Raw genomic sequence first — 16,479 nt, 5'->3', positions numbered from 1 at the left:
TCTTTATTTAAACTCTTAAATTAACATAAGCACAATAGTCTGTAGTTTCAAATTATTTCTTATTCGGGATAATTGTTGTTAATTTGGTTTGAACTTGGGATGCTATCAGCAGACCACTGAGCTGAGAGGTTTCATGATGAGGTGATGATAATGAGATCAATGTATTGTATTCATATCCATGTTTTTGAAAATCATGTCATATCCACAATTTAAACAAAAATGTTTTATTTGACCTTTGCAGAGAATATCTTCGAGGGCAAAAGAATAGACAACCCAAAACCATCTGCAGAGGAGTCTCCTTCACCTACATCCAGTGTGTCCAGTACATCCTCTGCGTCCTTCATGGCATCACCTCCCCGTGAAGTGAGACAGAGGACACGTAGAGTGTCTTCAGTCAGGATTCCGAGTCAACAGGACAGTGTGGGTCTAACTGCTGAACAGATATTTCCCTCCAGTCAACCAAGACCAGTACTATCACCACATGGAGAGACCCTTCTTTGGGTGTGCAGTTGACAGGGAATTGGGGCCAGTCAAGACCAGCACAGGGCCTTCAGTAAAAAGGGATCAGGGGCTGCAAAAGTCACTGGCAGGGCCGAGATCATTTGAGGTACGGGTTCCCTACAGACCCAAGGGAGGGCCTATTGTAGATCCAGAACTAGTGCCAAAGAGAGCCAGGGCAGGGCTTGTGACAAAAAACAAAAAACTGGTGCAGAGAGCACCTTATGGTAGACAGGGAACCACCTACAGTAGGGGAGGCGCTGTGCCAGAGGCCACAAACAGCACAGATCTGTCACAAGTGTCTGAGTTCTCTCAGCACAGTCTGTCCATATCATTAGATACAGGTGTCTGCATGTGCAGTGCAGTGAACATTGTTCTGGTCTTTAACATTACTAAAATACTTCAAATGAATGATGCAGTTGTTGTCATATTTCATTTTTCCAGAACAGAGTTTTTACTTAAAATTTGAACAAGCACAATCAATGAACAGCATGTCTACTTTAGATTAATCAGCAACAACAAATGTCTCCTATTCTCAAAGGAGTGTTAACAGACAACACTGCTGTATTTTCTCTTAATTATACCAACAAACAGGTTCTAGTTATTTGCAACATTAAAGACAGATGAATACTTTGGACGCTTGATTGCACTTCTGAGGTGATGGTTGTCTTGAAGAACACAATCCAGGCACAAATGAGACTTACATAATTTTCTTGTTGTTTTAGTACAATCTTCAAATAAAAATCATTATTTTGAAACCACAGTGTAAAAATCTCACAATAGCTACTTTTCTTAGTATACAATATAAAACAGCGTATATATATTTCTGGTATTTCTTGTTGCTTTCACACAGAATTCAAATGTAAAAGTGTGATTATCTTCAATTAAACCACAGATGTATTGAGTAAGTCTTCAAAATGGGTTACACTTCTTTTTCTAATTAATTGTTATACTTTTAAACATGTTTATTCCAGCAACCAATCATTACTGTTCGAACATACTGTCAATGTGTCATATTTTCAATAATCTGGTATAGTCATGATGCCAAAAGAATCGGTAAGTATTACAACAGTATTATCAAATTAATCTTGTAATTCAATTAGTAAGAACCTTCCTCAAATTTTGGTACAAGAACATTTCTACAATACATATGAATTTGTTCTATTGAAACTGTTGTCTTCATTATAAAATGCTACATGAGCTTTAATTTTGTGTTTGTTTACTGTCACTGTAAGATGCGCACTGTGAACAGGAGAATTAGTGGAATGGCGCACACTGGCATTGAAAAATCTTTGAATATAGATTTGTTTTGAAAAAGGTGTATGAAACTCAAATTTGAACTTGAAACATTTTTGTTTGAATGTTAGAGACTTTCTAACAATAAAGCCATAATATTGGAGTAACTGAGCTCTCGAAGGTTAATTGGTTATGTAAAAATGAACTGGGCGATGCAAATTAATATTACAAACATATGTTAGCTTAACACCCCTAACCATAATGTACCTACTAGCTATTTTGGGCCTGAGTTGAATATTTACAGCTCTGACAGCAAGACATAAGCAGAAATTTAAATTTTAACATTTTTATTGATTGATTGATCACTTACTACATATTTAGAATTATGAAACTAATAAGCTTTTTGGGGGCAATTTAGAATGTCCAATTGCTGCATGGTTTTGAGAAATGTGGGAGGAAACAGGAGCACCCGGAGTAAACCCATGCCACAACAGTAGACAACACAAACTCAGAAGGGCTCAGGGCCGGGACTCGAACCCTCATCTTCTAGCTATTAGGTCACACTGCTGAGGTGGCCCTGAGAGCTCAAGTCCTGCCCCACATCTGTAACCTCCTGCTCCACCGGTCTCTGTCCCTCGATGATGAAGGACAGAGGCCAGTGGAGGAGAAAGTAACATGGAGGTGAGGCAGGACTTGAGCCTTTATTGCATTCATTTTGAAGGAAAAAGAGAAACCCCAGACATTTTTTTCCTTCAAGATGAATACTCCATTTCACCTACATAACACCAACCCTGTTTGTTCTTCTGAACGGCTTGGAGTTGACGTTGTCCGCAGAGGAGAAGAACCTGCAGATGGCGCTAGGCTTTTTTGGTGGTTTCATCAGGTGATGTTTGACAGAGGAAGCGATACATTTTTCAATTGCTGGTTCCTCTAAATTCATGGAAAGCAGCACCATCTCTGCATTGCAACCCTTTTTACACAGGTCCTTGAAAAATGGTCCAGCTCGCTTTTGCTTTGTGGAAAGCCCGTGAAACCAGCTTTCCTATGAGTATCCCGACAATCATTTGGTTGGTTTAACACTAGCAGAAATAAAGACTAACAGAATGTGTACGGCCAGACGAATGTATGCCATATTTATATATTAATGTAGGTTACATCATTCATGTATCAAAGGAATTGTAGAACATGTCAGATATCAACGGAATAGATTGTTCGCCAAGCTCCGCCCCCAAACAGCGACTGTAGCTTAGCAACAGTTGCTAGGCACCAGTGACACTTATCGCATTCTCATTGGAGTCAGCTGGTAACATTGAAGTCAGAAGGAGTTTTCAAACAAACTCGCATCCTACAGCTGATAAAAATAAGCAGCGACGGTTGTCATTCTAGCCGCAAAAGACGACTGAAAATGAGACGCCTGCTTTTGGCTTCTTGTGTCCGAAATCAAAGAATCATTGTTTCAAAAAGTTGGTCCTGTGTGTCCATCCATCCATCGCTTTGTCTTTCTGTCTGTCTGTTTATACATTTTGGAATTCAAACACAGGAAAAAACTGAAAAGTATACCAGTTTTCAATAATATAAAATAGCTACTGTGAACTCTAAAAGCTCAGTAAAGCCGATTGAGTTACTGGTGTTTCTATGAGAACATCTGATTGATGTCTTCTTGCCACTGTCGCCAAGTGCTTGCTCATGGTGGGATTTGTAAATAATATTATAGAGTATGGTCTAGACCTGCTCTGTCGGAAAAGTGCAATGAGATAACTGCTGTTATGAATTGGCGCTATATAAATAAAACTGAATTGAATTGACCAATTGTTGACTTCTTCTACTCTGCATTCATCTAAACTGGGTAGCTGGTGTCAATGTTAATCTCAATGTGTTGAAAATCAAGTGTCCAACCAATTTACATTTATTAATTGATTAGAAGTTCGTTCAAGTTTAATCATGTCTGATTGTCCTTTACAACTCCAGTCTGTTCAGGTCGATTTGAATACATTATCAATATCAGATCAATACCAGGAGGGACATTTCAGTGCTACTGTATATATGCATTATTCCATCCATTATTTTTACCTTATCTCTGCTTCAGATGGAGATTAATTTATACACAGGAAACAACAATGTTCCATTAATATTTACAGTTGTACAAAAACTATCACACCATGTCACAATTTGACTTTCTGTCTCTACTAGGGACAGACAAAAGAGTAATCTATGAAACTACTTTAAAAACGAATTATTTACTTACAGATTATTTTACAAATAACGTTATAGGCAGTGCCCTGAGAATCTTGTGTCTAAACAGATGAGTGTGCTTCTCAAAATAATGCATTGGAAAACAAAAGCATGACAGGGATTGTATGAGGTTTTACGAGTCTGCATCATCTGCTGTTTCATATTGTATATTCATTATTTCACAGTTTCCTGTTATACACAGTCAATGAAGAGTGAAAATACATCAATAACCACAACATTTGGCAAAGCTTCATAAGCAAAAACTACTCATGTTCATATAATAATTCACTCCTTATGTAGAGGTACAGGTTGAATAATCTCACCCTGTTTTCAAGAGTACTGTGTGTTAGAAATTTTCTTCCACAGTAATGTCTTCAGGTTGTTAAGGACTAGTGAGTGATGCACCTCCATCTGGCTTGCCAGACCGCTGAGTGTCACACAGGTGCGTAGCTGCTTTTCCAGATCCCCACGGAGGTCTGAAGGTGCTCCGAAAAGCAGAAAGTCCTGCAACAGCACACACACCTTTGCAAGATTGGGCTGTACAACCTCAGTATTACACTGCTTCACTAGTCGATCACAGGTGGCCGTGCAGTCCCGGCCATAAGTACAGTCTGCATTGGTCTCACATCGCCGCCCCCTCAAAAATCCCTGCACAACAGCCTCAGATGCCACACTGCGCAGGTTGGCCATCTTGCAGTCATACTTTGCATTGTAGCCCACATGGCGAGGACTGGCATCGCATATTAGGAAACTCCCGTAGGACCCGTGGAAGACCTCTTCCACAAACTCCAGCAGGCCGATGGTGATGCGAGCCCGACGGGGCCAGGCTGGTGCGAGCCAGTGGTTCAGGCCGGAGCTCAAGGCCTCTGGGACCAGAGCATGCAGGTAGTGAGGCACCTCTAGACTGTAGAGGGAGCTGTGGCCCACACCTTCTGTCACATACAAGTCTCCACAGAAGCCTAGCAGTTTGGGGGTGTGCTCCTTCTCCTGCAACGCCACCATCAGGAGGAATTCATTGATCTGGAGAAGAGCCCAGATAGACTTGGCCTCTGCTAGAGACACTTTGCCATCCTGGTTGACATCAGCCAGGGTAATCACCCTGTCCACCAAGGTGCTCAAAGATGGCTGCTCACCAAGGTTAGTCTGCAAGAAAGTTGACACAATTTGGTTATTATGTGGTAAATGTGCTATAAATAATAAAAAGGGTTGTGCAAGGAATATTCAAATTGGGTTACAAAATAGAGTATTCAAATACAGGTTCTGCTTTCTACTGTGGCAGTTGTTCCATATGTTGTTGTTCCTGCAATTACACCATATATATATATATATATATATATATATATATATATATTATATGGTGTAATTGCAGAATTGAGGAAAACAACCTTGAGGAAACTGTGCAGCATGTCTTTAAATTCATCCATAGAGGTTCCACGAGTGGGTTTGTCAAATAAGCTCATCTCCTGTCGCAGTACAGAGTCCGGAGCCCCATCAGTCTTCACTGGATCCTCAATACCACACTTGATCACAACAGGTCTTTCCCTCCACAGTCCACTGTACACCTGCAAGTATAAAAATGTGAGAATAGTAAATCATTTTAAATGCAGCTATACGTATAATACAAGCTGAAAAAGTGTTTAGAGCTTTCTACAGGTTCATTTTTCACACTGATTTACTATGAGCTGTTATACAAATGAACACTGCTTAAAACTACCCTTTTCAGATGGGAGAACAACATTTTTGCAGTAAACCTGATATGAGTCATGTCTGATACTAAATGTAGTCTGAACATTTTTCCTGCGTTCTTACATATGATCTCATCTTGTGGATGAGCCCTACACTTAAGTTTTGTTTTCCTCCTCAGTAATGAGCAGAAAAAATAGGAAAAATTTTGTTTCAGACTAAATTGTAAATTGATGAGCCTCTAAATGTTTTTTGTTAACAAATTTTCCCTAATTAAATAAGAATGTCAGTAACATATTTAGTATTTCCTGAAATATGTGTGTGGGGATGATGCCACATTGAATATTCAAAGTCCTTAGTATGGAGTCAGATCAGTCTCATTAATAATGAATGCACACAGAAGGATTCACAAATGTATTTCGGGATTTATATATAAATGACTCTCTCCACTTAAACATCATTGTATATAAATGTAAAACAAATGCACATATGAAGAGATAGGCATTAACATACATGCAACTTGTGGCTTGTTTGGAAGTGTTTTCTTTAGTCAAAAGTTATTCTGCAGGTGTATGTATAGTGTGCATGTATATTTTACCTGGTGTGTAGAGGAGGTGGACATGCAGCGCTGCAGGGTTAGTGTTCTCTGATCACACAATGCCTTGCAGGACGAGCCTGATATTATGCCCCTTCTATAGTGATCACACTGCAGAAGGAAACAGGAAATGCACTGCATGAACCAAAAGGTACCACGTGATCCTCCAAGTGTCCCCCTCTTGCAAAGCTGAATCCAATATTTACACATCAAGGATTTCAAGATTTCTGTTTATTTCCACCAATGTAAACATTCACCCAGACCTTTGCAGAGATTATTTGCAAAAAAGCAACGAGAAGGAGACATCCTTTTTTTCCGAATGCATTTCTAACATCACATCTCATTCCAGAGCTGCCACTCTGCGCCTGTCCACTAGCTGTCGCTTTCTAGTTTCCTTCTAATGATCACCATCTGACACTATCACCTGCCTGCCCAGCGGCTCCCCAAATCTCACAGAAACTCCATCAGCTTTAAAGCACAAATCAGACACGATCTGCACACACTTCACAAATTCTTTTAGGAACTGTAGAGGATGGTTAACTATAAAGATTACTACTGGTAATTTCACACAATATAGACTGATGTGTATGTCCAGTGCAACAGGATTGATGTACCTAAAAACAACAAGTGTTGTCTTCCATTTTCCAGAGTTCAAAACCAGAGTAACCGATTACAGAACAAGGCATTTGTTTTTATGCTTTCATACTATATGTCCAAAAAAAAAACCTATAATGGTCTACAAATGAACTAGTATAATATCAGTGTAATGATCCATCAAAGCTAGATGTAGACAATGTGTTTGAGTTTCATGTCCTAATATTAGTGGCATTTTACCTACTTAGACTATTTGCATCTCAGTATACATAAATGATTCAATGCATCTTGATCAAAAGTATCAACACAACAATATCATTTGAATACACAAATCCTGGTAATCCTGCATACTAAAACAGCAGTTTACTGCCAGATTTCTACTGACACACCCCTACAGTGCGCCTCTCCTCCCAGTTCAAAGCATTCGTGTTCATGATAAAACAGCAAAATGCAAAGCAGCAACAGGCAAATCAAAAACCTTTGTGTGCCCCCCAAAAAATCCCACCTCATCAGCACTAATTCGAGTGGCATTAAACGTTTGCCTGTAATCATATTGGCCTTTATTTATTACATTGTCTAAAACTGAAGCATACACAAACTTTCACAAACTGTGCATCCATGTTCATGCAGGCACACGCACGGTTGTGCAGATCTGATTATTTGTTATGATGAGGTTACATCACTGATTTTCCATTGTGCATCAATTACTCTGAGTAGTTATCCCCTTAATTGCCATTGTGTTCTCGTCCTCATCCTCCGTGTCTCATCAAATGTCACTGCCTGTTCTGCTCTCAACAGCTGAAAGCTCTGGAAACAGCTGGGCGGAGCAGGAGAGTAGTTAAGCTATAGGCTGTATCTTTATCCAGCGTCAACGGCCATGTATGAAGGAAGAGGCCAACCCAAGCAGCCCCCAACTGTCCCTCCTCTTCCTCAAAAGACAGTCCTCCTGTCCAGTTGTCCTGCCATATTTACCTTTGTTTTGAAATTATTTAAGTATGTATTTTTCTGTTTCTGCCTTAGGACTACATGCAGTTCTGTGACACAGCTAGAGCAACAGCAAATTGGCTGGTTTCAAATCTACCGCAAACATGTTATAAATGTGCCAGAATGTAGACATATAAAAAACTGTTTATTTTTCACCCAGTGACTACTGATTTACATGTGTGCAAATCAATACAGAATCTTGAATTTGTTGCAAACTACATTTCTTTCACCTTTTCTTTTAGACCAGTTATGTAGAAATTTAAAAAAAAAATAGCACTATGACCAAACGTGAAAAAAACATTGTAATGGATGTTTTATTTCCTGTCCCTGTGCATCTCAACAACATTTTACAAACATCATATCTAAAACATGTCTATTTATCTATTTGTCTATACAGGCCTGTAATGCACTTGTTATGTCGGTCTAATATATAACCACATCAGTGTTAAAGGTCCAACATTAACTGAAATCTGATCATAATTTGAATTTAGTTCCCACAAATTAACCATTTAACTCAGTAACATAATATTTAATCACCGAGGATGCATGACCACTGTCAGAGATGGTTATACAGCCGAATGTGAAAACATAATGATGCAGTAACCTAAGTTTCTGACTCCTGGCCTTTCTATAGCATCCTGATCACCATCACACTGATGAATTATGAAACTGGCTGTCATAGTATTAAGAGACTATACTTACAATGACCATATGGCAGACATGCCCACGGCAGAGTTCAGCATAAGAGGCATACTGCATGTAGATGACCCAGCTGGTGATGAGGATGCCCAGCCATGCCAGGAGAAGGTATTTCACCTTAATGGCTGGGAGACGACTCTTTGGACATGGGAAGGAGAAGAGAAAACACAGTAGGCCAAGAAGACATGACAAGTGATCATAAAAATAGACCTGTACTTAACTATGGCCATCCAATTTCTACTCAATCTATGTGTGCACGGTTATGCATATGAATATTTATGTGTTATGGTAATGTAGCATAAAATGGAAATACTCAAATAAAGTACAAATACCTGAAAACTGTACTTATGTACAGCAGGCCTACAGAACAATAACTGCATGAACAGCTGGTCACATGACTTTATGATTAAACCAAGATAGCTGATCTGTTGGTCTGCACCCTTTAATTCTCTCATTTTTTTAAGACTCAATACATTTTGTGATGCATGTGGACTGGGCTCAGATGCCATCGACGCAGATATTGCCCTGGTAATTTGACATGCATGCCGGCCATTTACCGTGTGGACCCCGTTATAGCACCAAAAGCAGACTGACATGATGCCGTCCATGCATACCTGCAGACCTTTGGACAGAGGGCAGAACAGCACCAAATGGACCAGTCTCCGCAAAACCCTGGGCATCATGAGCGACTCTGTTAGGAGGCAGCGGAGCGAGAAACCAGGGATTCCTGTCTGATCACATCCTTACGGCAAACCTACGCCATGCGTCGCAAATAACCAAAACCTGCGCCTAATTATTAAGCAAACATGACATTTCCTTCAGGCGTTTACTACTTTACGGCTTTGTAATCCAATCAACACAAATCATTCGCCGGAGAAAAAAAAATAATAATCAAGAGCGCGTTCTTGAAATTGAGCTATTTTAGGTTTCAGTCTCCGTTACAGCCCAGAATTAAATGCCTCCTCCTCGGCGTCCAGCCGCGAACACCATTAATCCGATTAATGTAAGAGCGGTATCATTATCTCATCAACTGAAACTAGACAAAACTGTGATACAGAAATAGCGAGCGGATCTTCAGACGAGCACACAACCTCTGTTTCCCAGCGACTCATCACTGCGCTTCTTTAAAGGGAAAGATGTGGGCTCGCAGCTGTGAGATGTTTTTATACCGCCGACATAAATCTCGCCTGTGCTTCCTGTCCTTTTCTCCCTGTGAGGAGAAAACATATAAACAGCACCCTGCGACATGTTTACCCCTTGAGATGTAAGACAAAACTGTTGAAAGAATAAACATGTCACACAGCAAACAATACTGGAATTTTCTGCGTGTCCTTAACATTTAGGTAATTGTTATTAACCTATTAGGACTTTTCCATTATTGTAACATCTGTGCATTTAACATCTGTGTATTGTCCTCCTTTAACTTGTTAATGGATTATTAAGCCATTACAGAGCCCCGAAATTGACAAAATGTAGTAAAAGGTTATCAGACAAGACAAAAATATAAATGAATATATCAATGATTAATACTAGTTAACAATGAAAATCGAGTGTAAAAATAAATAGGCTTTATAATTTCCCTTAAAGGTTCTGTATATAAGATTCTGAACATTAGTATAGCAGAAAACAACTATTTGCTATGTATAGAGGCGAAGTCACCACCAAATTTTGTATTAATTGTACATGTTTTGTAAAAAAAAACAAAAAACAAAAAAAAACCTTTTAAATTGAAAAGCATCATATGTGTAATTCATGGCACAATTCAAACGGGGTCAAAAAACTATTTGTCTCTCACCGTTGACTACCTAACATATTTTTTTTGCAAAATAAGGTCCCATGAGGGACACCGGAAGGGGAGGGACTTCGCCTCTCTGTAGTGGAGTAACGGCGTCCTGAGCAGATAATGACGTCACAAATCGTTTACCTGTTATCGGAGCTTCTGTTTTTTGTTTATACAGCCGGTCCGGCGCCATCTGAGTTCCTCAGATTCATTCTTTGTTGTCCTCTATAGGGGGAAAAAAGTAACATTTCTTCCTGTGAAACTGTTGGCTTTGAGGAGAGCTGTTTCTTTTCTCATCTAAAGAGGTGAATTGAGGATTTCTTTTGACCAAACCAGAGTTGCTGATTGTTGGAACAGTGGAAAGACTAACACCTTGTCCTAACTGAATGCCAGCATCCGACTATCGTGTCGCATCGCAATCAACCACTGTTGACACCTGGTCCATGTTGCAGCGCTTTCAACAGGAATAAATAGAAACAGGACGTCTGACAAAAGTTCAGTTCAAAACGGCGCATTGCTGCTAGCGGCCAGTTAGGACATTCTAATAGAAAATTGCAATTGAACTGATTTTGTCACTGACACTCGCTTGAGTCGCATGCAGTTAGGACATGGTGTAACAGAGACAGTTTTGGTGAGTTTTATTTTGTTTCTGTCCCATTTGAATGAAGTGTGTTTAACAGTGTTAAGGTGTCTCTATAGGGATCCTTTCCATAGTGTTGTCATGTTGCATTTTTAGTGGACGTAGGCTACTTTGACCAGCGCATTTGTCCCCAAGGATTACATTGCAGCGATGGCGGCCCATTTTGTGGCTGGTGGTTGAGGCATAGGGCCAGAATATTTCGGTGAATTAAAGGCTTATTTTGACCAAACCAACGTTGGTGACTGATGGAACAGTGGAAAGATTAACAAAGATGGTGTTGGTGAATTTTATTTTGTTTCTGTCCAGTTTGAAATGTGTTTGAAGACCTCAACGGAGTCTGGTGGGCCATAGTGTCCATTTGTTTTGGTCTGAGATGCTGGTGCTCTAGTGCTACATTTAGTGGCAGTGAATGTCGTATACAGATGATAGGATAATGAGACAGGCATCCATTTGTGCTAAGACTAGCTAGCTTACCTAAAATCAGTGTAGTAGCCAACACTTAACACCAGCCTTCTCAGCTAGCTACCTTTCTCAAGCTATTATTCATCATAACTACACCACCTGGTGCATACAATGTTCACCATCCATACTGTACTGCACACTACTATAGCATCACCGTATTAACCCTTGCAACAATAGCTGAAGCATTTTAGCCGACAAGCTAACGCTAACAATGTTAGTTAGCTAATGCTACTTAGAACCTTTTTCAAATTTAGCTTACTTGACCTTATGAGAAAAGAGAAAATCTCACATCTACAAAATGTCATGGATAACTCAATAAAGCCTATACTTATTTTCACTGTGGTCCTTGAAGAGACATATACTTGAAGATAAAGACAATGTTATGAAGACAAAGACAGTGTCCGTTCTTTAAGTATCACTAGCTTCCCGGCTAAAATGCTACTGTTCAAGAGTTTCTACAGTGATATGGCAGTAACCTACACTAAAGATGATCCTTCTATCATCCTGTTGCAACTTTGTTTTGCAATGGTGAAATGACACTATAATTACAAATTACATGCCTAATGTGCACTATAGCCATTTTTTAAGGAATTATGGTATTTGAATGCTATTTTATCTAGGCTACTTACCAGCCAGGAAGGAACTAGCTCGTAATAATGCTATTAGCCACAAGATAATATGATTAGTGATCCCTGTTTAGGAGAATAAACTTATTATGAATGATCAGATAAGACTAAGTTACAGTTCAACTTTAAATCTTGCAAATGGAACACTGCTAAATTAACTTGAATTGCATCTATTTTAAGTTGTGTATGTACTGGGGCCAATGACTAATGAGTAGCACCTGGGCAGGTAGGTGATTGAGTCAGGTGGTAAGCATTAGTGAGATACTGCAGTGGCAGCTACAAAAAATAACATTAAAGATCACCTGATGAAACCACCAAAAAAGTTTAATGCCATGTGCAGGTTCTTCTCCTCTGTGGGCAACGTCATCTCCAAGCCCTTCAGGGTTGGAGGGTTGGTGTTATGTAGGTAAAATGAAGTATTCATCTTGAATGGAAAAAATTGTCTGGGGTTTCTCTTTTTCCTTCAAAATGAATGCAATAAAGGCTCAAGTCCTGCCTCACCTCCATGTTACTTTCTCCTCCACTGTCCTCTGTCCTTCATCATCGAGGGACAGAGACCAGTGGAGCAGGAGGTTACAGATGTGGGGCAGGACTTGAGCTCTAGGGGCCACCTCAGCAGTGTGACCTCATAGTCCCGGTCCTGAGCCCTTCTGAGTTTGTGTTGTCTACTGTTGTGGCGTGGGTTTACTCCGGGTGCTCCGGTTTCCTCCCAAATTTCTCAAAACAATGCAGCAATTGCTATATAAGATGTATATGATTATAAATATGTAATAAATGTTTCAATAAAAATGTTAAAAATAATTTCTGCTTTGAAACATTTCTTTTCAAATCATTTGCTGTCAGAGCTGTACATATGCAACTGAGACTGAAGTTCTGCTCTTTCTAAAGTTGAAATTTCCCAGTTTCATTGAGGAAGTATTTATACATTCTTATTCACTAGCAACATTTACCTGTAATTGGCCGTGTACTCCTTAACCCATTTTATTTAAAAATATATACACCAGAACTTATAGATCATTTATATAGAGGGTATAGGAATGTATAGAGAGTTCAAAAGTGTCCCAGCACATAATTAAGAGAAAAGTTTAGTTCCTTCCTTTAATTTGTTCCCCATCTTGTGTATCTACAAATTGTCATTACGTGGGCATATTCTGTGTATATTTCAGGTCGTTTGTCATGTTTCTTTCAGATTTAATAAGGAATGACACTTATTCATTGATTACTTCTTTGACTATGGTACTGAGTAGTCTATGTAAAGTGAAACATACAGTATATGGTGTTTGGCCAAACAGCACTGAATGCATTATCCATTTACTGTAGGTTAACTTTGCTGATCTACTCTATAAGCAGTCATATGACTCCTTCTGGATTTTGAATTTTAATGTTTTGTTGAAATTTCACAGATATGAGTCAATGATAATGTGATGTTTTACAGCGTGAACCAGAACCCCATGACATTCATTTAGTCATTTCCAAGGAATAAAATTACAATCTGCAAAATAGAAGGAAGTATTATTTCTTTAGGTTTACTACTGCAAAAGTATTTTGGAAATAGAGAGATCCCTATACAACTCAATCATACAGTCTCATTTGTTTCGTTTATTCAAACATGATTAGGTTAAACATAACAGCCTTTGTCACACAGAGCAAAACATAAATTGGCCATACTGTGAAAAGCACCAGATCTTTTCCATGGGTCCTCATACATGAGTTCTTTGATTACACATAAACATAGTCTACTCAAAGTTCATTCCCCACAGTTGGCTTTTGTTTGATTCATAAGTATGCACAACATACTTACTTTAAGAAGTGAATTGTGTAAGTAGAATCTAGATTTAAAAAGTGTTTTTGCACTTAACGCTATAGCAGTGAAGCAATACGACAGCTTACTTGACTGAATACCATTAATACCAAATAAATGAAAAAGAACACTACAAATTAAAAAAAATAGTCGAGGGGTAACACATAAAAAAAGTATGTGTTGAGGTGATAAACAGTGTTAAACTATTAGCAATGTAACAAAATTATTCTTAATGACATTTCTTTTGGCAATTCAAATGAGCAGTCTTTGGATTTCAACTGCAATGTCAGAAAAGATGTATTGGTCTGATTTTCCCAATGTGTTAGTAGTAGTAAATAAAAGACACACAATTACATTTGAGCTTTTATTGAATACCTTGGTCAACAAAATATCACAAAAGGTTTATACTGTTGTCTTGAGACATGCCATAGTACTTTTAAGACACGTCTTGAAGCAATTGTGTCGAGGTGTTCATTTGAAAAATGCTCACTTTCAACCATGTCTTCAAGGCAAACCTATCTGCAGATGGCTTCAAATGTCTTGTCCTCACTTCTGTAGGTATTGAATGCAGATGATATTTTATTCTCACTTTATGACACAGGCTCAACACAATGTCGGACTGCAACGCCTCAAGGAGCATGATGGACAAGAGCAAAGGAAGCACAAGAGCGAATACTCTGCAAGTGTGAAGTCAGCATGAATTCTCACCTTCCCAAGGAACTCTGGTGCTGCTCCATGGGTTTATCTGGTCCATCAAAGGTGAACCCTGGGCCTCTATATGATGAAGACCTTAGTAGGAAAGAATCAAGGCAATGTTTAAACCCAATTAACTTTGTTTTTGTCCTACTTCCTGTTAATGTGCCTCTTAAAGTCTCTTATCACCTTCAAATATGGATGTACTGCACATTTTCTTTTTCAGAATAACCAGGACTATTTGAAAATGAAGATTTATTTGATATGAATAGTTGCAGTCAAAATTTGTGATGAATTATATATGCATGTAAAATTTGGGTTTGCCTAGAATAACTTGTTACAAAATGCATTTTATTACAGTTCTGAAGGTGTTAAATGTGTTAGCTCATTGCAGAAACGTAAACCAACAAATCCTTGAAATCTGTGAAGTGTTTGGTGTAACTGACAGGAACTTACAATAGCCTCATAACCAATAAAGACAACAAAAATGTATTTAAAGTAACTTACTTTTAACTTAAATCAAGCCATGTCATTAACCTCTCTGATTTCATACGGGTCAAGAGTCTGCACCTTGAATGTGAATTGTTCACTAAAGCATCATAACTAAGAAATAAAACTGGCAGCTTTTTAATGATTTCTTTATAGTCTCTTCCCCCATTAAGGAGAATGGGAAACAATCAAACGTTGATGCTCACATGTTGCTTGGATCACCATAACAACAACATGTCAGTTCATGGGAATACATCAGCCTTGTGGTAAACTGAGTCGAAGTATTTGGCCCGGTTCCATACCCAAAGCCCACTACACAGTGGAAATTGAGCTATCGTGGGCCAGTTACTTACTTTCTGCCCACTTACTGCACAACAGAGACACTGACACAGCCAGAGTTGCGTCTCAAGGGGCAATCTTAACCATAACGTGTCCAGTTACAGAGTAAACTTTCAACAAGACCAGTTACCATTCTCTGAAACGCAGTCATCTCAATATCTGAGATCAGCAGTCCTCATGTGGGCAAAGCCATGCATCTTCTCGCTGTCCACGTACCTGTACGAACAACAGCAATACATCAGAAGACAGAAGAGATTGTTTACAAGAATTCCAATACAAAATCGGAACCATGAAAATATTTCTTACGTACCAAAGATTGTTGTCCATTGGTCCATTAACATTTGGAATCCATGAGACAGAGATGAAGGCCACATCTACAAATGAGAAACGTGTTTACCCATACTATTCTAAATCAGGAGCCTAGCATGGGGCATCATGGCTGTCCAAGAGATTGTACAATCTGCTTAGACCGGCTCTGACTAAAATAAAGAATGAATTGATCATTTTAGTTTTACCTCTAACTTCAAATAATTATGAAATAATAATAAACTTCATGTCACACTGTGGCTATGAAAGTTGGTGGGATGGTGGTATTTGAAAATATTTCTGGTAAGTATTCAACTGCTTGACTGACAAAATGTTACTGTTGCTTATTTTCTGTCAATTATTACATTAATCACTCATGACTTTGCATATTAAATTGACGGCAACTTTACTTAGAGCACTTTAGTAAAATTCTGCAACATTTTATACAGAGCTAACAATTTTGATAATTTAAGTAATTCTTAAGCAATAATCACAAAGATTTAGTGGTTCCTGCTTCTCATGTGTGATTTTTTCCCTAGTTTTCTTACTATTCAATGACAGCTAATTTAATATATATTGTAATTATTAATATTATTGTAATTTATATGAATATATTCTGTTGGTAGGGCAAAATGTTTCTCAACACGGGCTCTGTGAACTTGCAAGCCGTCCCACCCAGGCGCACACACCACTAGTAAATCAGCCAGTTTGGATAGGATAAAGCCCGTGATAACACCTAAAAAGTAAATAAAGTAAGAGTGACTCTCTTGCCACCGTGAACATGAATTTGGGATTAGCCTAGAGTTTAAAATAACCTGTTGC

The 16,479-nt window shown here is 38.7% G+C and overlaps 1 protein-coding gene and 1 long non-coding RNA gene across 5 annotated transcripts; one reads left to right on the top strand and one right to left on the bottom strand.

The window, feature by feature from the left end:
- Window positions 1-3,624: 3,624 nt before the first annotated feature.
- dipk1b (divergent protein kinase domain 1B) lies at window positions 3,625-12,759 on the bottom strand. 4 transcript variants are annotated; one of them, XM_044175436.1, is made up of 6 exons: window positions 12,033-12,759; window positions 10,446-10,526; window positions 8,525-8,659; window positions 6,248-6,355; window positions 5,352-5,528; window positions 3,625-5,109 (listed from the first exon to the last, which is right to left on the bottom strand). In XM_044175436.1, exons 3-6 carry the CDS (start codon window positions 8,579-8,581, stop codon window positions 4,297-4,299), a joined length of 1,155 nt encoding a protein of 384 aa, XP_044031371.1. In that variant the 5' UTR covers window positions 8,582-8,659; window positions 10,446-10,526; window positions 12,033-12,759; the 3' UTR covers window positions 3,625-4,296. The 4 variants fall into 4 exon arrangements, with proteins under 4 accessions (XP_044031371.1, XP_044031372.1, XP_044031373.1 ...); XM_044175437.1 differs by lacking the exon at window positions 10,446-10,526; XM_044175438.1 differs by lacking the exon at window positions 12,033-12,759 and having other exon boundaries at window positions 10,446-10,605.
- Window positions 10,613-14,640, top strand: LOC122866148. Its single transcript, XR_006375621.1, has 2 exons — window positions 10,613-10,932; window positions 14,432-14,640. It is a non-coding gene; the product is annotated as an uncharacterized LOC122866148 (long non-coding RNA).
- The last annotated feature ends 1,839 nt before the right edge of the window (window positions 14,641-16,479 follow it).

This window comes from Siniperca chuatsi, linkage group LG18, assembly GCF_020085105.1.
Source record: "Siniperca chuatsi isolate FFG_IHB_CAS linkage group LG18, ASM2008510v1, whole genome shotgun sequence".
Lineage (NCBI taxonomy): Eukaryota > Metazoa > Chordata > Actinopteri > Centrarchiformes > Sinipercidae > Siniperca > Siniperca chuatsi.
Note: the sequence above shows the minus strand (reverse complement) of the source record. Positions and strands in the feature narration are given on the sequence as shown.

Coding starts and splice junctions, on each gene's coding strand:
- dipk1b (XM_044175435.1), bottom strand. CDS start 9,204: ATGATGCCCAGGGTTTTGCGGAGACTGGTCCATTTGGTGCTGTTCTGC. Junction 8,660..9,135: donor CTCTGTCCAAAGGTCTGCAG/GTATGCATGGAC, acceptor CCATGTCCAAAG/AGTCGTCTCCCAGCCATTAA. Junction 5,529..6,247: donor CCACCTCCTCTACACACCAG/GTAAAATATACA, acceptor TTATACTTGCAG/GTGTACAGTGGACTGTGGAG.